At 39.1% G+C, this 22,371-nt stretch overlaps 1 protein-coding gene across 4 annotated transcripts in view; it reads right to left on the reverse strand.

Annotated features, from left to right (window-relative positions):
• Positions 1-921: 921 nt before the first annotated feature.
• Ylpm1 (YLP motif containing 1) overlaps positions 922-22,371 on the reverse strand; it is a 76,032-nt gene continuing 54,582 nt past the window's right edge. For 3 of the 4 annotated variants that reach the window (XM_052185411.1, XM_052185409.1, XM_052185408.1), the window contains 10 exons: positions 21,732-21,794; positions 21,349-21,468; positions 20,813-20,989; positions 20,653-20,736; positions 20,308-20,391; positions 14,092-14,172; positions 11,064-11,115; positions 6,239-6,369; positions 1,612-1,792; positions 922-1,316 (listed from right to left, as the gene is read on the reverse strand). In XM_052185411.1, coding sequence (XP_052041371.1) covers positions 1,646-1,792; positions 6,239-6,369; positions 11,064-11,115; positions 14,092-14,172; positions 20,308-20,391; positions 20,653-20,736; positions 20,813-20,989; positions 21,349-21,468; positions 21,732-21,794 — 939 coding nt within the window. In that variant the 3' untranslated portion in view covers positions 922-1,316; positions 1,612-1,645. Of the gene's footprint in view, positions 1,317-1,611; positions 1,793-6,238; positions 6,370-11,063; positions 11,116-14,091; positions 14,173-20,307; positions 20,392-20,652; positions 20,737-20,812; positions 20,990-21,348; positions 21,469-21,731; positions 21,795-22,371 lie in introns of those variants that run through there. The other variant, XM_052185410.1, reaches the window with a different exon arrangement.

Raw genomic sequence — 22,371 nt, forward strand, 5'->3', positions numbered from 1 at the left:
CTGGGTGTGGTGGCACACGCCAGTAATCCCAGCACTTGGGAGGCAGAGACAGGCAGATTTCTGAGTTCGAGGCCAGCCTGGTCTCCAGAGTTGAGTTCCAGGACAGCCAGGGCTACACAGAAAAACCTTGTCTCGAAAAAACAAAAAACAAAACAAAACAAAAACAAAAACAAAAAAACCCACAAACAAACAAACAAACAAACAAACAAACAAAAAACCCTCTGCTTCTGGGTTCTGAGTGGGATTATTCCCACTCAGTGAGATTATCTGAGTGAGATGAAATTCTATGCAGAAGGCCAAGCTTTCCAATAATGAGCAATCTGGCAAGAGCCTGAAAAGCTGGCAGGCTCAAAGGCTACTTGCCAGAGGGCTGTGGACTTTTCCTATGCCTTTACCAGGATCCTGACTTAGAAAGCAACGATTCAAGTTCTAAGCAAGGCAACAACTTGAGTTCTATGGAACGTTTTAGCTCTGTTCACCTGTATTCAAAACCAGCTAAAGGGGGAAAAAAATCAAACAAAGCAGCACAAAGAGGAAAGAAAGAGGTAACACCTTATTTCCCCTTGAGAGAGAGAGAGACAGAGAGATGGGGGGGAAACGGGGACGACAGAGAGACAGAGAGAGAGACAAGCAGAGAGACAGACAGACATGCCCCAGAAAACTGACAGATATTTAGACTTGATCTCTCTGTTAGTCTTTAAGACACAAAAAGAAATCCATCTATAAAGTTGAATATTTTGGTTATCACTGAACACTTTGAAATCACTGAGTTTTACAATGTGCTACCAAACAGCTGTGCTAATATTCAACTGTAAAGAGCTTTGGAGTGTTCAGCAAGCAGGACATACTGCATTTAATTAACAATAAAAATAAATTTGAGAAAATAAGAGAAAAGGGCCCATACTGGACAGCCTATGAATCTCATTGGCTTTATAGTGAAAGTTTATTGTTTTTAATCCAAGTACAATCAGCTACTAGTTACATACAGTAAAAAAACAAAAACAGCCACAAAGCAATGATGATAGTCTGTGACAGTGTACAGTGGAGGAAATATTCCGTTGGAATCCTCCTGTGGATCCACACCTGACTTCAGCACTTAAGCTAACCCTCCCTCCCCAAATTAGTTAAAAAAAATATTAATGATGTCTTGCTTGGGTATAGCAAGATTCTAAAATTTCTTGGGGATACTGGAGAACTTTTAAAACTGAAAGTGGTAAAACAAAACAAAATTGAAACGTGGAGACACAAGAAGCTTCCCAACACAAAGAAGCTTCCTTCATGAGATCTTGGCTTCAGGTCACCTCAAATCGAACCACCTGGAAAGAAAAGAAAACAGGGTCACTCCAGAAAGGGCACACAGAAGACTCAGCATCTACCCAGCATGGCTCCATCCTCCCTAAGAACACAGAATCCAAGCTTTCTTAAGTCTTTTACAAGTGAGCTACTTTACAAACAGCTGCTTTCTTTTCTAATATTCTGTATTGCAAATGTTAGTATTAGCACATACTTACTTGTTCAGAACTAGACAAACCATTTTTAGTAAAGCATGCTGTCCTCAGTACCTTGGAAGCAACCATATGACAGGCTATTTCTATGACTGGGTGCCCTTACCTTAGAGGAATACGACTCCATTCAAAACTAAGTCTCATATATATTTGGTCCGATTGAGGGCTCTTTCAGCCAGGTGACCACTTTCATCTGTGATCTTCTCCCAATCAGTCTGTCCGACCACAAAACCTATGGCCCTTTTCCTATCTGCATCCTTCTTTTCTTCTAGGTCTGCCCATCTCACCTAAAGAGAAAAAAGCATTAGACTGGGCTGTTTGAGGGAGGGAAACCCAAAGGTAGCCTCTTTGGACAATTTGTTTTATTATTTGGGTAGATTAATGGACTTAAAATTACAAGTCAAAAAACTGTTTCTATTCTCCGCCAACGTGACCTTAAAATACAGTTATGACTCTTACCTGTTTCAAAATTTCCCATAATTATAAGACAAAGACCACTAAAGGTCTCTTGACACATCCTATAACCTCTATGGCAACTCTGGCCAGTGTCAAAGGCATTCTATATGAGCAAAACACTTCCCTCTAGTTCTCATTTACAGCCCTGTCTACTTAGTGTCAGCGCAGACACCTTTCTCCACTTTATCCTTTGCAATTTAACCATTGCTTCCCTAGGCTTGTCTAGAGCCTGACATACCGACTTGAATTTCCATATTTCATGATGACTATGTTTATGTAAATAGAAACATATACTACATATATATAGACTTAGATCATGGACAAAGCTTTATCTCTGCACAATAACTATTGCTTGAAATTAATCAGAGAAAGAAAACAGGGGGCTAGTAGTGTCATTTTCATTCCTAAACAGAGACCACTGCTTCAAATGTTATTATGGTAAGGTTTCAACTGCAGATATATGGGTTCAGGAGTATTTCCTATTGGTACTTTAAAAAGGTAGATTTATAATTAAAATATATGCATATATCTCATATTATTTAAGAGCAAAAAATTTGAGAGATTATAATACTGTTACTTGTACTGCACATATAGTACCAAAGCATAGACTATATTTTAATATGCTATATTTTAAATACAGCTTGTGATTTATTATGTCCAAATTACAGAGCAGTGGAATTCTGTGCTCTTTACATTGGTATGGAAATGCATTACTGCTTTAAGGTATACTGACTTTCCTTCTTAACATCTGCAAGACTGACAATAAAATGCCTAGGCTTCTAACATCTGGTTGGAGGGAAGACAGAGCAATAGTAGGGAAAACTGGTTAACACTTGACTTTTTTATTTCTACTTTGGTTGTACAATACACACGTGCACTGGTGCAAAACACATGTCAGTGTGGAGGCTAGCAGGTGATCTCTGGTGTCATCCTCTATAGTAAACTGGGATTACAGGCAGGCCACCACACCCACCTGACTTCTGATCTGGGGATCTGAGCTCTGGTCCTCACACTTGCTCGGCAAGCACTTCATCCAAGCCATCTCCCTAGTCCCACACTTGACTCTTCTTAAATAGTTTATTCTTGAGCCAAATATGAGTGACCATGGCCTGGGAACACAGATTACAGTTGTACCAAATAGTATGCTCCAACGTGGAAGCAGTTTCATCAGGTTTAACAGGCACAGAACAAAAAGTAAACAAACTTTTCAGATATACTGGTGGGGATCTTTAACAAATGTGGCTTTCTCCCGCCTGGGATTTCAAGTATGCATGAAAATGTTTCTTTCTCTTTCCCTCCCTCTTTTTTTTTTTTTTTTTTTGGTGGTATTGGAGATTGAACCCAGGGCTTTGTACTTGCCGTTATCATTGAGCTTTATATCCAAAAAATATGCACTCTAAGTAATTCATACCTACTCTTAGTTCCACTTAGGATCAAGAGTACACATTTATTGAAATGTTACTAGTGTTAAGAGTGTTAAAGGATGCATGGGCAGATATTCAGTGACCACTTAATGAAGAAAAAGTTAACTCAGCCCACAGTCAATTTAAATGCACAGAGCATCCTCAATAGTTAAGTAGAATAAGTAATTGTATTCAGCTACTCTGTCATAAAAAAGATTTATTTTCTATACTGTGTGAGTAATTTGCCTATATAAGCAACTCAAATGTGCAGTGTCCCTTGCCAGAAGAGGGTATCAGATGCCCTGGAACTGGAATTAAGACAGCTGTAAGCCACCATGTTGGTATTAGGAACCTGACTTGAGTCCTCTTCAAGAGAAGCAGGCACTCTCAACTGCTGAGTCATCCCTCTAGCCCCATATCCTGCTACTTTTGAATCTAAAGTTTAGACTCTGGAACAGAAAATTAATTTTATTTGTTATTATTTTAAGAGAAAACACTGATTTCAGTGGTCACTGAGATGGCTATGCTGGCTAGTTTTTTGTTGTTTTTGTCAACTTGACAGAACTAGAATCATTTGGAAAGAGGGGACCTGGACTGAGAAAAAAATTAACCCTACCAGATTGGTCTATGGGCAAGTCTGTGAAGCATTTTCTCGATTAGGATTGATGTGGGTGGATCCAGACCATATGGGAGTGACGTCACCTTGGGCAGGTGGTCCTGAGTTGTGTATGAAAGCACACTGAGCATGGGAAGCCAGGAAGCATCTCCCTCCGTAATTTCTGCTTTACTTCCTGTCTCCAGGTTCCTGCCCTGACTTCAGTCAGTGACTGGAGTGTGAGCTGAGCATCTGGAGGAAAAGCCCTGGCCTTTCCTCATGTTACTTTTGTTTAGGGTATTTAACAATAGAAACCCTAACTAAGACAATGGGTAAAACTGCAAACACTCACACATGCTGCATAGATTACTATGATTTTTTTTTTTAAACAGGTTTATTTATTTTATGTATGTGAGTACACTGTAGCTGTCTTCAGACACACCAGAAGAGGACATTGGATAGCATTACAGATGGTTGTGAGCCACCATGTGGTTGCTGGGAATTGAACTCAGGACCTCTGGAAGAGCAGTCAGTGCTCTTACCCACTGAGCCATCTCTCCAGCCCCGATTTTTTTTTTTAATTGTTGGGTGTGTTATTCCAGGGGTTCTAGGTGTCCTAGAGTTCTAGGACAGCCAGGACTATGCAGAGAAACCATGTCTAGAAAAAACAAAAAGAGCCGGGCGGTGGCGCACGCCTGTAATCCCAGCACTCTGGGAGGCAGAGGCAGGCGGGTTTCTGAGTTCGAGGCCAGCCTGGTCAACAGAGTGAGTTCCAGGACATCCAGGGCTATACAGAGAAACCCTGTCTCAAAAAAACCAAATCCAAAAAACAAAAACAAAAACAAACAAACAAAAAGAAAAAGCAAATTGTCCAAGTTCCTTCTAATTTTCCTAAAGATGCTTCTGAGATTTACAACATCATGTCATTTTTTTGATGGAGAGGGTAATTGGAAAACAAAACAAAACAAAACAAAACAAAACAAAACAAAACAGCACACAGAAAAACCTGACCAACACTCAAAGGTTTGAGTTCAATGCTGTTTAAATATTTCTAAGAAACTTAAAACTTCTTGAAGATCAATCCCTTTCTGTTTGAGGTTGTATTAAATGCTGTCTCAAGACTGCCTTTTCTAGTTTATATGTGAAAAATGCAAGTGCTCAAACTCTGTAACATCACCAGCACAAATTACATTTTACAAGCTAGTCATTTAAGTAATTTCTAATATTACCAACTCTACAGAATCACTTTTTGAAGATAGTCATAGTTATTTCAGCAAAAAATAGAGAAAAATAGTTCCCATATCAAATAATTTCCTATCACCAGAACTGTAACTCTCAAGTCGCTTCCCAAGCAGAAGTTCAACCTGTTCTGTTGTGTGACACTGGGTCTTACTCTGTAGTCCAGGCTGGCCTCAAATCTTGGCAATCTTCCTGCCTTTACTCCCAAGGTGGTAAAATTGCAGGGTGCCTTACCATACCTACCTTGAGCCAATTCTATGACAGTGTTCAGGTCCTTATGTGTGTCTGGGCATAGGTTTAAGGCCATTACTGGGATTTTCCCATCTTCTCAAACTATACAGACAAGAGTGAGTTTTTACTACGTTCTTAGTATTTGAACTTTTTTGTTTCCTAATACAGAGCTAGTCTGGAACTCACTATGTAGACTAGGCTGCTCTGGTTTTCAGTTATAGGATTATAGGTGTAGCAGCGTATCTTACTTGTCTGCAGTATAGCAATAAGCTTTAAAATATTGATTCTTTGAAACAATACCCATCATAAAAATAATCTACTTAGATTTTTTTTAATCTCTCATACTAAAATATTGTCATATCTAAGCACTAAGAAAATTAATTTGAAAGAAATACAGAGGGCCTAGGGAGATGTCTCAGGGTTTAAGGGCACTTGCTCTTGTAGAGGACCCTGATTTGGTCTGTCAAGTGTATGGTAGTTTATACCCATCTGTAACTCCAGATCTAAGTGATATGATGTTCCTTCAGGCCTCTAGAGGTACCAGGCATGCACATGTTACATACAACATACATGTAAGTTAACAATCAATAAAATATGAATAAATAAGTTCTTAAGAACTGACTTATCTATGTGGAACAGGGTAGGTATGTCTGTAATTGTAGTGCTTTTCGTTTTTACTGGGAGCTAGAGACTAAATTTAGGTTCTTATATTTGCACGACAAACACTTTAGGGACAGCCATTTCTCCATCCCCAACTTTTTAAAACCCAAATGCTTCATGTTTGGTAGTTAATGACAAAAGCCTCCTACCCTCTTCTTCCCAGGCTCAGACGCGCGAGTCTCGTAGTCGTCAGGGAGCTGAAGGTAATCCTCCATTCTGCTGGCAATCGCTTCCCAGTCTCGCTTCCTTTTAGTGCCAGTCCTTAAGCCATCCAACTTGTCTGAGGGACAAACACAGAGCCATGGCATTAAGGGCATGTGAATCTGCACAGCGCACAGAGGAGAAGGAGGGCTGGACTGCTCCCAGAGGGCATATCTACATTTTTCAATGCAGCATCATTTTCAGATTCAAGCTATCTTCTTGGCTAAAAAAATATCAGATTTTATGTGATTCCCACTATCCGTTTGGTGTTTGTACTGGTAGTCATATTTTTATTTTGATGGTTTTAGTATGGACAAGGCAAAAAAAGATCCTGTCTCCTGGGTTCCCACCCTCAGAAAAATCACACTTCAGCTATTATGCTCTGAAAGGAAGAAAAGCAGGTCTCATTATTGCCTTTTTCTTTACCACAGTGTTAACAGCACTCAGTTGATCTACAATGATGTGTGATGTGTCATATGAAAATCAGACAGCAAGATAGTAACAAGATCCTGTTTAAGGATGTGTTTGATTATGGTTTTCCAAGGAGCACCCATGAGTTAACAAGTATGAGCAGACAACTAGGACTCCATTGTATAATGGACAGCACTGATGGCCACTCTCGTACTTTGACTATACTGTAAAGCACTGCTGACTTACCATGCTAAAAGCTGGCAAGTCAGCCCCAGTAACCAGATCTGGCATTTCTCTCTGAATCATAAAACTGAAAGGAGCTGGCCTCCTAATAGCTCACTATTATCAAATAAGCAGCACATTCAGAAATTGTGAGATATGAGATTAGGTGTTTTAAATAATACACAGTGAGAATGTGTTGTCTTTTTTTATTGGTTAATATTGACTCTGAATACAGATGTGGCATATTATGAGTTATGTACATTTGAATTTCAATGAAGCGCTGGCACCCCTTGTACTTATCTGAACACACTATTGTTAAGGTAGGCTCATAAAGCTTAACTGTTTCAGACACACGCACCAACATTCAGCTCCATAAAGGACAAAGAATGTGTGTGGCAGAAATGGCTAGCACCAAGTTGGAGAGAATTCTACATGGAGCGTGTGGTGGCAGGAGGGAGGAGTTATGCTTTCAAATAAACAAACTCCACACACAACTAACCGTACACAAACTTTAAAAAGCCATAAAGATTTTGCATAATTAGCAAAAGTTTTAGTTCCCATACCCTTTCCTCACAAAAGCAATTACTAAAAAATCAGTAATGTAAATGACAACAGTTTATAAAACTTAAGAAACTTTTATCACCTTGTTTCAACAAGACTTCCTCTGATAGGCTCCACAGAACCAATCTTCTACCTCTTATGTTGATTAAATGCTATGGTAAATGGCTCTACTGACAGGCCGTATTGTACAGGATCCTTGACTACACAGGAATATCAACATGGTACCGGAAACCCCACGACCCCCACAAGTCATCAAGCTGACCTCAGGTCACCAACGCACGCTTATGAGGGGAGTAAGAAGCCCCAGCCCACTCATCACAGACTTCAAGGATTCTCAAGACTTAGTACCACCGACTCCGCGTGGACAGACTCTGAAGGGAAGGTTCCACATTTCAACTCTAACAGCACAGCCAGACAGAAATACAGAAAGGCAGGGTGGAACCTGCAAGAGTATTTCCTTGACTTTAGGTAACGGCAGGAGGCACAGACTAGGAATTGGGTATTTGCACCTTGAAGCACCAGAGCCTGCATTTCTAGTCAGAGTATGCTTATTTGAGATTGTACTGTGCAGTCATGTTTCAAGTTTCATTTGAGTATGGAAGAAAGGCTGAACACCTCGTCCAACAAATACCAGAGTCACAAACACTGAGACGATATAAAGTGAGGGAAGAGGCATATGGGTGTTGGTTACAGAAGAAAGACTGGTGTCCAATCTGTTCACACGTTAGAGGCCTGGGTCGCAAAAGATGAAGTTTAAAGAGGATGAATTTTTTGATCCAACTTGGTCAAGTCACAGAATTTACCACATCTTTAAAACACTGCATATAACTATAGCACAACAGAAAAATTCCATAGATACATCTATTATTTTCTAAATGTAAATGGTATTTGAAAAATTTTCCAAATGAGCATACAAAAGTTATGTGTCTACATCAATGACAATTACATCTCAACTGTGAAAGGATGATCCCATCTGTCTGATGAGTTGAAGGCTAGAATACCACCGACGTAATGACAGAGCAGAGCACTTTCTATGGAGAGACTTGTTAGGATGGTTAACAGTCTCCAACACTCTAGGTCTTACAGGTGTGAGAAACAACCTCATATTACTGCAAATGAAGTAGCTTTAGTACTTAAGTCCAGCAGATATGTGTAAAACCCAACTTGTGCATTACCCTGTCTATCTCCCAATTAGGAAAGAACAGTCAGGTGTAACTGACACTGGTCAAGCAGCTGTCAATCACACTGTAATACTAAGCTAGTTACAGCTCAGACCAGTTCTGAAGTGTTTGAAATTGATGCTGCTTCCAATTTAACAGACACGGGCTGACCTGTATATTAAGCACAAGTGAAGATTCTGCAAAGAATTCTGGCAATCTGCTTGAAAGAGTATAGAAGTATTTTCATACTGAAGACTCCTCTATGATCAGAACTCTTCAGCTCCATGTGTCAGCTCTCTCAACTCAATCTACCACACAGGGGAAGCTCAAGTGTGCTCCCACCTCAGCATAATCACACCGCCGAAAGACATGGCAGAACGCTGGTGGAGTACTCAGGGAAGCAATCTCTACCTGGTAATCAAACATTCAATTTGATACAAAAGGCAACACCAATAGGCTAATTCTCAGATGATTTTCATGAGTTTGAAGAGAATTCTCAACTGGCCTAATCTCAAAGTAAACACTTTGATACATCTTATAGTCAACTTTCCTTCTTCCAAGGCTGGATTAGTTCTCAAAATAATCCAGCAGTGCCAGATGCCAGGTCATTATAAAAAACATTACTGTCACTCTTTTTAAAACTAATTAAAAATTCCCCTTTCTAGATTTATCACCAGACCATTACTGAGAGTATTTATAACAAATCCATTTCTGCAATTTACTGTGTAATATCTTCAAAACTGACAGGACTGTGTAAGACACATTTCTGAGAAATAAATAGACAAGCCATATTTCCCAGAAATTAATACAAATATTAATAACATTCTTCTTGAACAGTTATCATGGCTACATTCCATTTTCTTTTCCCCTCTAAAACTAGAAAGGGAAATAGAAAATGGGATGGCATTTTTTTTTAAGCAAAATCCCAAATCATATATTACACACGGCCTTGGAATAATAATTGTTAAAATATGCAACATTTTGACAATTCCCTTGCTTTTATGATTGTTCTTTGCCACAAAAGCTAATCAATAAAGCACTGACAGAATCAAATCATCTTAAAGTCTCACAGGTTATTTTAAAAGTACAGAACTTCAAACAGGGCTAACCTAATTCAAAACAAGCAAAACTAAAACACCCCCCCCTCTTAAAAAGGAAGATGTAGAGAGTATTTTCTTAAATATTTAACTACATTTAAGCAAATAAGTGTCTATGGTATGTGGAAGGAGACAGCTGACTATTAAGATTTCTCTCAAGAAAGATTTGTAGATGAATATCAATAAACCACAAATAATCTTCATTTGACACACCCTAAAACATTTTTAGACTTTACAGCAAACACCTATCCCATAATACAATAATAGTAGAGTTTGTGAACTTATCTTTTAACATACAACCTAGTCAAAACCAACTATCTCTAACCCAAGTACTTGGGCACAATGCAAGACATGACCCATGCAAGTATATATACAATATATCTATCCCCTTTGATATAAAACACAAAACCTAAGCCGCAAGACTGCTGAGTAGCCAAAGTTACTGCAGATTTAGGATGTTTAGATGGTTGCTTGTTTTTGGAGTAACAGTACACCAGGAAGAGAAACACAAGAGTCACCTTTCCTAATTACAGCAATGTCTTTATAATCAGAAGGCCTGGCATGGCATCCTTCCTTAAGTTTTTATTGACATATCTTAATTGACACGTTAAATTAGTCTCTTTAAATGAAGTAAAAAAAAAATTATAACAAAACGAAACCCCAAAAACACTACCTTACAATATCACACTAAAATACTGAAGGAATCCATTTAATACAATTTTTTTTTTTTTTTTTTTTTACTCAAGCAACTCAAAGGTTTGATTTAAACAATTATTTTAAAAGGTTAACCTTGTAACACAGCACTAAAGACAGCCTGAGGGCAAATTTAAATGGAGTCCCCTTGAATATTATATATTTACTTTCCTTACCATAGAAACTCAAATTTATTACCCAAGGTATTTTTTTTTAAGTTACTTTTTAAAACCCAAATACTTACTAAAATTATTACTTAAGTACTCACAAACAAGCTCAATTTTGGATTACAGATAAATATTCTTTTAAAAAATGTTAGGGACACATTTCTGATTAATACTAAAAAGTGATTGTCAAAAGTGACAGTATGTTATTATGCTTATCAAATATTTCTAATTACCCTAAAAACTTCCAATGATACAAAAGCATTTTTTGTAGAAAATATGCTTTTTAATCTGTTACAGATATAAATAGTTAAGGCAAAAGCTGGTGAAATGACCGAAGGATGTGGGCTGGCCAAAATCTTGTTTAAGCAGAAGTCTCCAGCCCTTGCCTCCTGGTGCAGTGAAAGCTCTATGACCATTACCATCAGGCATCACATATAAAAACAGGAAAAAGGAAATACCCACCTAGCTTTGCCTCAGAAGTGTCCATCTCCCATTTGCTTTTCGGAATGTAACCCTAAATCGTACACAGAGAGAAGCTCGAAGGGTTAGAAAGAGACACATACATGCATAACACGTTTGAACTGGAAAAGCATTAAAACTGGGACTGGATTCAGTTTCCACTCACTAGTTACACATATATCCTTATGGGAAACACAACTTTATTATCCTTGAAGAAAGTAAGTGACCAAATTCACCAAATTTCCCTGCAGACCTCAGATTTCAGTCATCAGGGTAGGATCATGAAGGCGCTTTGAGCTAAGTCCAGTTGAGGTCTCACAACTGTACCCTCAACAGCAGATGAGCAACAATTATGGTAAGAATATACAGTTACTGAACTAGGTAGGATCAATCTCACTCTGAGAATTTATAAACTAGCTAGGTACTTTCAAAGTACAACTGCTATTCTCAAATAATTGAAGCCATGATGTCCAAAAGTGTTCTTCAAGACAATCTCTTGATAGTTGAGTGTCACTTTAAGTACTTGAAAAGAAAGACTGACCCAACTCCCGCATATGAAGCTTACACTCATTTAAAATGACTCAGTTCATGTACCAGTTTGAGCATACAAAGGCTAATTTTATTGAATCAACTTCAGAGCAGTTCTATTTCACCAGATGAAAATTAAGTTATTTCTGATATCTTATAGTATTATATTTTCCTATTATGTGATAAAACCAGAAATTACCACAGGCAATTTACAGCTTACATAAGATAACTAAGTAATTTACTTTAAACAAACTTCCCCAAAATTTTCCAATGTCCCAGGGTGCCTATAAACTATGTAGTAATCCCTTCTGTTTATTCTCCTAACCATCTAATTCTATGTCATTTATTATAACTTCCCCTTTCCTTTATTTGGACTGTGTTTTCGAATAGATCCCATTATACAGAAACATTAATATTAGGACCTAGTAAACCAGATCAATTGATTGAAGGTTTCTGTTTTTTTTTTTTTTTTAAGGAGTCCTCTACTGTGGAGAATGTTCAAGGTCAACACACAGATTGACCCCCAGCTGAGCTGGAAAGCGTGCTGGAGACTGTGTAACAATCTCTACAGGAGAGTTTTCTTGAGCAACCTTACTCCAGGAAACCTTTAGGCTTATATACTGCAAGTCTTTATGCCAGAACTAGGAATTAGTAGGTAGTATTTCATATTATAAATTACATATTTCCCAAGAACACGTTAGATCAAATCAAGAAAAAGCTCTGCTAAAGCAATGGTGTTTATAAATACCAAGAAAACTTGTACAAGTGTGACCTAAAACCTTAAGCATCACTGAAATGATATATTTATAGATTCTAAATCATATAGCCTATGATTTAGAATGCAGAAGCACTAAAGGCAGTAATGTATCTCACCAATAATCTCTAAGGATTCTTTTACCTAAGAAAAGCTTGGGTTTCATTCAATACAGTACGGAAATTGCAAAGTTTACTGAGATTTCTATTAAATTGTTTTGAATGACAGGAAACTCAAAACTCACATCACCTTGGCTAATATTCTGCAGGAATCCTTTACCCTTGGGATAGGTTCCAAGAGTAAAGGAGCCGGGCTCTGCTATGTGACTGGGTTAAAGAAGCCTTAAAGTAAAGAGAATCCGTTACCCATGCTGGAGCTATCTTTATTCATTCTTAAAACAATCATCCTTCTGTTGTTAAAGTAACAGGTCACTCAGAAATAGTCCAGCAGAGTAGAATTTTAAGGCTTCTTCACCAGTTCTCTGATGTAAAACTAGAGAGTTGCAACATGGTTTCCCTTTAAAAGGTAATTGTACATTTAATTAAAAGCTCCAAGTTGACTACATTTAAACAAGTGAGATAAAATAAAAATGTCACAAAAGATGGAGCTGCCAAAACACCATGGATTTCTCCTGTACAGGCTACAAGTAGCAAGTGAGGTTAATAACCATTAAGAAATGTGGGCCTTTATGTAAATTTCCCCTCACATTTTAGATCATGTATGTCAAAATGCAACCTGATTAAGAAAAATAAGAGAATTAAAAAACATACTGAGACTCAATTATCATTACCTTTAAAGTTTAGTTTTTAATCCACATTTTAAGACATCTAGGAATGTAGAGGTCGACACCAATGCTATATAAACACAGTTTCTATCACGAATCATTTATGTCATACATGGCTTTAAAGAGACCACTCCTTGTAGACTATGTTTTAGGGAATAGGAATTGGGGATCTCGGTTTATACATTTTCATTAAGAGAAGTAAGGAGAAGCAACTTTAGCAAGAGCTGAAATGTCAAATAAACCAAGTAATACTGTGGGTTTTAAAGGTAATACTATCTAAAGGCATTGTTAATCTATGTACCTCATTAGCCAACACTGAAACATCAGTAATTTTATAAGTTTCACTTCTTGAGTGACAGAGTTAGGGAAGCATCTCCACAGAGGTTTAATCAAAGCACTTACAGGAGGTACACAGAACTTTAAACTCACATCATTAAGTATCTCATCAGCCTGGGTTAAAATCCATTGCCTACACAGTCATTTTTGCCATCATTTAACAAGAGAAAACAAGAACGAATCCAGCAGCCAGTGACAGCCTTTGCCTCTTCACTCAGAAAGTTCTTCTGCCTCAAAGTAACAGAACTTAATTTTGAGATCTTACAGCAAAGAGACAAGAGTTTGCATATGTTGTTGGGTAGGCTATACCACATGCCTGCTGGAATGGGAAATGTCCTTTCATATGTAACTGACTTTCTGGAAAAGTCTACTCCCCTACAACCCCCCCACAGCTAGATGAGTACAAAGACGAGTTTCTTAGGACTCTTAAAATTTCCCTAACAGCACAGGATTTTTCTTGGACTAGGGAAAAATAAAAAGAATACATAGTCTCCACGAGGATGATTACGGAAACCTTTACTGTAAAGAGTGTGTATCAACACTACTAATCAAACTACATATCTGAATATAAACACTCCTTAAGAATAACAAAGAGACACTGTGCTCAAAGTGGTTGGTCTGTCTCCTACCAGTTCGCTTTCCTCTTCTTCTGCATCTTTCTTTTCTTCCTTCTGGTCTTCAATGTTTGCATCAAAATCTTCCATCTCTACCTACAATATGCCAAAAATCATTTTAAAAACAGGATTGCATTAGCATTTAAGAAAGTGTTGACTCACTAAGATCTGGAATGAGCACAAGACAGCAGGGGGTCTCCTCCAACACATAATACATGAATTCTAACACTCTGAACTTTGAAGTGGGACTAAAAGACTACAAACAATACCTCTGCAACTTTCCCTGGATTTGTCATCTATTTATCCTTCTAAAGCTGGGTAAAATCTTTTACTCCAAGTAGATAGGTTTTTAATACTTTACTCCAAGTAAATAGGTTTTTAATACTTAAGAGATTAGAGTCTTTTAAAACTCTAATTTCTTTAATCAAATTTCAAAATATGAGAAAGAGAGGGAGGGGTACATCAACAACAAATGTAAGAGACGACAGAGCAAACAGTAGTGTGGTAGAGGCTGGCCCACAGGGATTTTGATACACATGGGACCACATGGATGTGCAAGTTAAAAGAATATCAGAACACTGTGATGAGAGCCATCAAGAGCTGGTTTAAGAGTGGATTGATGTTTCCAACATGGTGGTTCCTACTAAAGAAACAGAAAACTCGGTAAGAGGAGCAAAGTGTGACGCTAACATGGTGTGTTTGAGGGAAACTTCAGAAAATAATTGTAAAAAGAATTTAAAGCACTCCACTCAAAATTGTTAACTTTTTTCTTCCCTAACAGGATATGGCTATGTAGACCAGGCTACCCTCAAACTCACAGAGATCTGTTTGCCTTTCCTTCCCAAGTGCTGGCATAAAAGGCAACACCATCAGGCCTCATGAGAATTGTTCCTTTGAAGGTAGACAAGCCAGTATTTACAAGGTATAGAAAAGGCAGTCTAGGAAACTAGAATGGGTATAAAACTGGCAAACCTAGAAATAAGTTCTTTTCATATGTAAGTAAAACCTGAGCTAAGGCTAGCACCCTAACTTTAAGGCCTGGAAGGCACAAACCAGAAAAGGAGATTCTCAAGATGATCTAGTGATATGTAGTGGAAGAATGTGGACTCATGAAAGCTAAGGAGAAAGATATGTTTTAGGAAGGTGGCATGACTGATCACACGAGGCTTTGAAATCTGGACAAGACAAGTGTCTGCTGCTGAGCCAGAGTCTCACTCAGGAAGGACAGCACCATTCAAAGAACGAGGTCAGAGGTCAAACAAAACAGAAGCACACAAGCGAATGAATCAGAAAGTCACCCTCCTTTCAGGGTATGTTCTTCCACCAAACGAGTAACTACTATGCAAGTTACCAGTGAGTGAAAATGTGTTGGGAACAAGAAATTAATGGGCACTTATAGATCACTTATTACAAAATGGAAAAAAAAAAAGCAGAAAAAAACCAACAGATCTGGCACGCCAAGGTTTAGACCAATGCCTACATCACAATAAGGTAAACTGTCATCTCAAAAGTGAACCAAGCTGGGCGTGGTGGTATACGCCTGTAATCCCAGCACTCTGGGAGGCAGAGGCAGGTGAACTTCTGAGTTTGAGGCCAGCCTGGTCTACAGAGTGAGTTCCAGGACAGCCAGGGCTACACAGTGAAACCCTGACTCAGGAAAAAAAAAAAAAATCAAATGTGAACCAAACGTAGTGAACTGAGAACACATACTTCACATAGATTCCTGTTGAGGTTTTAATTTACACATCTCTGTGTTCTTTCATTCACTGGCTTCACTCATGTCTGTATGTGTGAATGTACACATGTGACACTGCCCTGGTGCATAGCAGGCCAGAGAGCAATCTGTAGGAATTATTTCCCCTCTATGACCTCATTACCCATTTAGCCATCTCCCAAGATCTTCTGCTATTTAATTTAACATAAACATATTATTTAACTTAAACATAAACTAGTGGAATTAAAAGTATGTGATGCTTTATTTTCGGAGTCAAGGTTTCTCAGTGAACCCGGAACTCACCAATCTGGTTAGACCAGTTAGCCAGTGAGCCCTAGGGAGCTCTCTTATCTTCCCCTCCTAAGTGCTGGGATTACAGACAGGCAAGGGTCAATGCACCCAGTTTTTATATGAGGTTGGGAATCAAACTCATGGCAAGCAATTTACTGAATGAGCCATTTTTCCTATCATAAAAGTGTTACAAAGGCTGGGCATGGTGGTGCATGCCTTCTCTGTGAATTCAAAGCCAGCTTGATCTACAAAGGAGTCCTAGGACAGCCAGGGCACACAATGCTTCTTCCCATCAAAAGGAAGTGTTATAGAGTGCATCATCAGGGCAAGAGATAAACACAAACTACTGTAAATTTAACTCAAGTGCTGTTCCTGGTTCTGCTCCCTGACTCTCATCATCAGCACGCAATTGGGCAGATCCTGAGAGATGGAAGAAGGAACAGTCAGGAGAGGGTGTGTGGAGAGATTGAAGAAGGAACAGTCAGGAGGGTGTGTGTGTGTGTGTGTGTGTTCAAACCTTTGTGGGTAAGTGGGGTATATTAGAGAGAATGTACATCAGTCAGGCCAATGTGCTGGGATGCATCATTTAGATTCCAGGTGCTTGCTGGATATGACCTTATAAAGAGAGGAGATTTAACCTGGCTACAGATTATGTGACCTCTTCTGGTTGAGCAAAGTTGGGGGTCAGGACTATGTGCCTGAGACATGCAGGCCCAGGGGTGGTCCTACTCCTGAGGATCTCAGGATGAGATTCCCAGGGTTGGACATGTCTCAACCTCACTCCTGCTCCAGACCAGCTTTTCCTGGTGCCATGGCACCCTGGCCCCACATCTCTTTTTGTTTTATAAAGGGGCAGTATCATAATAGATACTTGTATCCATTTGTGGGAAGTTCTGGTATTGGACCAGACTGAAACAGTACTGGTAATGTTGCTTATCTGTCCTGTAGGAAGTGAATAAGGCAGGAGCCTAGGATAAGGAGGGTCCCAATAGCTAGGATGGGGTCGTGGAGGAGGAGAGGGGGAAGGAACCAAGCAATTAAAAGCAACTTTGCTCCCTCAGTACAACACAAGTCCCTCGTTTTCGTTTTCTCCCCCGCCAGCAGGGCCCAGGCCGGGGCCGGGGCTGGGGCCGGGGCCGGGGCCGGGGCCAGGGTTTGGGATGGTGTTTCCTCTGTCTCCTCCTTCCCTGACCCAGCAGTGAGGTGCAGACCATCTTCTTGGTTAGTGGGGTGATATCAGACATTTCTGGCTGGGACCCAGATAGGCCTCATTGGTTCTTTTCTGAAAACATACAAACTTTTAAAGGTAACATTGTAGGGACATTTTTGTATTAACGCATATTTAGAATGTGCAGTGTGCACACATCAGCTAATGTGTTCCATGTTTGAGCAGGTGAAAGGCAACTACTGGTCAGTTTGGACTCAATAACCAGACTGTAATATGTCTTCATCCATGTGAGGTATGATGGATCCATGCCATATGAGAGGAAGACATGTAATCACAGCAGCCAGGAAGGTTCATTGGCTTCTGCAAGACAGTCACGTGTCAGCCAGTCTTTTGTGCGCTGCTCCCATGGAGGGGGTCAGCAACTGTGTCACTTGTCTTGTTGGGTTTTTGGATCTCTCTTTTTTTTTTTTGCAAGTCCGAAGTCAAGATTTTTAGGAAGTCTTCCTGGTCAAATCTAATCTTAATTAACATTGAAGGAATCCACCCACAGCTTTTGCTTCCTGTTGAAAGAAGAGCAAACCTCTTCCCCAATGCACACACTTCCTGACTTCTATCCTGAGGGTCACACATCCTTACCATGTACAGGATGATTTAACACAACAGTCCTTTCTAAAACCCAGTGCTTTGTTTTTCAGCAGCTGTGCTACCTGTCTCACTGACATTTTTAAAATTTAAAGTCAATAAAGCATTATTTAATCTATCTCTGGGAGACCTTATATCCCCCTTCTGTTTTATGAGCATTTCCTTTAAAGTATGTTAAGATTTTTCCACAAACTGCTTGACCTCTAGTATTATCCAAACTCTGTAAAATGAAACACATCCATCTACTAGATTTCATTTCTTTGGGTACCTTCAGGGTTATTTTCAGTAGGTAATGAAGCTTGATTATAAATAACAAAGTTAATTTTGAATCATCTGGAATAAGTTTAGCAGTTTTTTTTATGCAAAACAGCTCTTTTTGCATGTTAAAAGCCAGTGACTATATTAAATTCTGGAACGGCTAATAGAACCATGAAAATAGCATACAGTTCTGAATTTTGGACTGAAGCCTATGGGCCTTGAATTACTTCACTTATATTTCCTAACTTATAACCTGCCATTCCTGATTTATTGGCATCTGTGTAAATAAAAGGTAGGAGCTTTAGAAATTGGTGTTTCTAAATTCCTAAAGATGGAAGAATCCAGTTAGTTATTTTTATAAACTGAAGTTGCTTGCTTTTGAAGTATTTGTTGTTAATTTCTTCCAAAAATGTATTGCAAGCCCTTTGCTAGTCTTTATTGATTACCCATAATTAGGCAATCTCAGCATTAGTATAAGGCACTACATCTCTGCTAAGTCTATTTTTGTAAATTGATAAAGCCCAATTCTTTTTTCTTCCTTAATTTTTTTTTTTTTTTTTTTTTTTTTTGAGACAGGTTGTTTCTCTGTGTAGCCATGGCTGTCCTGGAACTCACTCTGTAGACCAGGCTGGCCTCGAACTCAGAAATCCGCCTGCCTCTGCCTCCCAAGTGCTGGGATTAAAGGTGTGAACTACCACCACCTGGCTTTTAAAAATATTTTATGTATTAAATTCTACTAGCTAGATCTAATTCAGTGAATGAAAAATAAATTTAGCTGTAACCCAAATGAAAACATTGATTTTCCCATTGTGTTTTTCAATGCATTTTAATGTCTCCCACCCCAAATTTTATTTATTGTTTGAGTGTTCTGCTGCATATACATCGACATGCCAGAAAAGGGCATTGGAGCCCATTACAGACTGTAGTGAGCCACCATGTGGTTGCTGGGAATTGAATTCAAGAACCTCTGGAAGAGCAGCCAGTGCTCTTAACCACAGAGCCATCTTTACCAACCCCTCCTCCTCCTCTTCTCTTTCTTCTCCGCCTTTCTTCTTCTTCTTCTTCTTCTTCTTCTTCTTCTTCTTCTTCTTCTTCTTCTTCTTCTTCTTCTTCTTCTTCTTCTTCTTCTTCTTCTTCTTCTTCCTCCTCCTCCTCCTCCTCTTCCTCCTCCTCCTCCTCCTCCTCCTTCTTGCTCTTCCTCCTCCTCGTCCTCCTCTTCCTCCTCCTCCTCCCCCCCTCCTCCTCCAACCTCTGGAAGAGCAGCCAGAGCCATCTTCACCAACCCCTCCTTCTTCTTCTCCTCCTCCTACCCCCTTCTAATTAATTTAGAAACTTATTTTATATAGGGTTTTAATTTTTTACTGTTTATATGCTAAAAACATTCATTCTAAGATATTATCTTCTCTATGTATAAGAATTCCCGTGGGAGAATGAGTACAAGACAGAATAACTGAACCGCCATCCAGTTTGGGATCCAAGGGAGCCACATGTGCCTCCTTCCTGCAATGTCTCCACCAGAGAAAATTCTCTTTCAGCCTCAGTCGATAATGTTCTTGGACTGTTTAATCACCTTGTAAGGTTTGAAATAAATTACTTAGCTCTTGAGTGAGCTCCAATCTCCCAGCAATTTTTGAAAGTCACCAAGAGTTTGTAAACAATCTGTTTTAATCTGTACCTTCCATGATTGAATTCCTCATAAACCTATCCTATATCCTGGATAATCAATGGAACTCCCTTCCTGTATTTCTTTAGGATCAATTTACAATCCCCAACTATGCAATATTCCTCCAGGGAACTTAAGGTGTGCACCATCAGCCCAGCTAATGTTCACCTTCTTAAATTTTATAATTAAATGCATTTATTAGAGAATGTCCTTATTCTTAGAAGATACAACATATTTTGCAGTGATGGGTTATGAGATTTTTCAACTCAGTTCTCATATGGTTGTACAGTAATGGTATGAAATAATGTTACTAAGTATTTATAAAGAAAAATGTAGGAAAATATTAACAAACTGACTTGGTTAAGATGGTACACACACACACATACACACACGCGCGCGCTCATGTAACTTTTCTGGAAGTTTCAAGTTTTCAAAGTCAAGAAGGTAAAGACTATGTTGCTGCTCTGCACTGCCCGGAGGCAGAAGCACACTTACTTCTTCAATTGCAGCATCTTGCAGCAGGGAACGGATGTCTAGACGCATCATGTGACGAGGTGCAGCTTCCCAATGTTCAGCCATCTAGTGAGATGTTCAGACAGGTTAACTCAGACAACTACTCCAATAAAGACCAAGGAAAGCATCTAGAGAAATACAATTAATGCTATAACTTTAACAGGTTAGTTTCAAGAAGAGGTAGACTTTCCACTTATAATACAGAAAGGAGACTACTTCCTAAAGCAGGCAGAAAGACTTGTAAGTTAAGTAAGACTTAAGACAGCACTGCTAGTGTTGAAGGAATGATGTCTGGGGTTCTCCAGTACACTACCTTTCTAAACTCACCTTATTTATTTCTTTAAGCTTTCTTCCATGAATGTTTCTCTTGCCACAAGTCTGGTTATCAGCACTCATTTCAGCCAAATACACCTAAATGAAAATGTGTAACAATTAGGCCAAGAAATATAAAACTCACACTCAAAGTGCTTCAAAGTTAAGACTATACCTCAAAACCCTTGGTTTTTGCTGCACTCCAAAACTGGTCAAAATGTCTAACTCTGTCATTGATAGCATCCAGAATAATGAATGGGAAAAAGCCGTCATCTAGAGTCTTTTTGAAAGTTTTGAACATGCTGGTGCGGTAAGTCTCTTCCATGTCAGCTTCATATTCGTATTCCATCACCTGAAATTTCACAGAGGAAAGGAGGTTAGCAGGAGTAAGGGTCAAACTTGGCCTGGCTAACTGAAACAGGAGACTCCGCACCCTTTTCTTCTCGCCTAAGCACCAGTTTTGTGTCTAGATGACAAGGAAATGCTTATCTTCAAAAAACCAACAAACCAACCAACCAACCCCAAGCCAAGCATGGTGGCGCACACCTTCAATCTAAGTAGGTGAAGCAGGCAGATATGGTGAGTTCAAAGTCAACTTGATCTCCCAGACAAGTTCAAGGTCAGCCAGGGCTTGTAAAGGGTTTTGGGCAGGTAAAGCCCAGCCTCAAAAACAAACACATCCCACCAAGAGGTCTGGTAGGATTCACATACCTTCTTTTTTACTTTCTTTCCAGAATCTGGATCTTTTTCTTCTTTTTCTACTTCAGCGATGAAATAATCATCTAGACTTAGAACCCTGGGTGCAGGTCCTCCAAATTCTACTTCCTTATCCTAAGAATACAACAATCAAGTTTTTTAAAAAAATTATGAACCAAACTGATGAACACTCAAGTTCCCACTTAGGGCTAAAATAAAAATTTCTGGTGGGTTCAAATCAATCAGAGGCAAAATTATTTGTCTAAATAGATGAAAAACTTATAAGGCCCCATGGACGTCCATAAGTTATCACTGGGAGATAGCTGGATGAATACAATACTACCCACTAACAAGCAAGCCATTTTTTCCTTTTTATTATCTTACTTTCCCATACTCACCCGGATAAGTTTTGCAACATGTGTTTTTCCACTGCCAGGCAATCCTCTCATTATAACAACAATCTGAAACACAATGGAGTGGGTAAGATATTTTGTTTTCTGAGGGGTTGGGCTATAGCTTGGTTGGCAGACTGCATCCTATCATGCAGAAAACAATGAGCACCACCCCAGCACTACGGCATATGCCTACAGTCCCAGCTCTCAGAGGGCAGAGGAAGGAGGTCAACAACAAAGTTCTTGGCTACACAGGGACTCTGGGGACTAGCCTGCTATACCGGACACCTCGTCTCAAATCAGACGAAAAAAAACCAAAACAGAACAAAGGAAATGCATAAATATGTAGAATAAATTACTAAAAACCCAAGGGCTCAAAGAAATTACAACAGGTATCAGAAATTACTCTGACATGAATAAAAATAAAGACATCATACCACAGCTCATGGGATAAAACTAAACAAATATCTGAAGCAAAATTTTAGGTTTATATGTCTATATCAAGAACTAAAAAAGGTTTAGGGGCTGGAGACATGGATTAGCTGGGATCTCAAAGGTGCTAGCAAACTCAACCAGCACACCCCTCCCTCCTTTTTAAAACACATTTCTGTGAATGTGGGAAATTGCTCAGCAGGTAAGAGCATTG

This window comes from Apodemus sylvaticus, chromosome 6 (assembly GCF_947179515.1).
Source record: "Apodemus sylvaticus chromosome 6, mApoSyl1.1, whole genome shotgun sequence".
Classification (NCBI taxonomy): Eukaryota; Metazoa; Chordata; class Mammalia; order Rodentia; family Muridae; genus Apodemus; species Apodemus sylvaticus.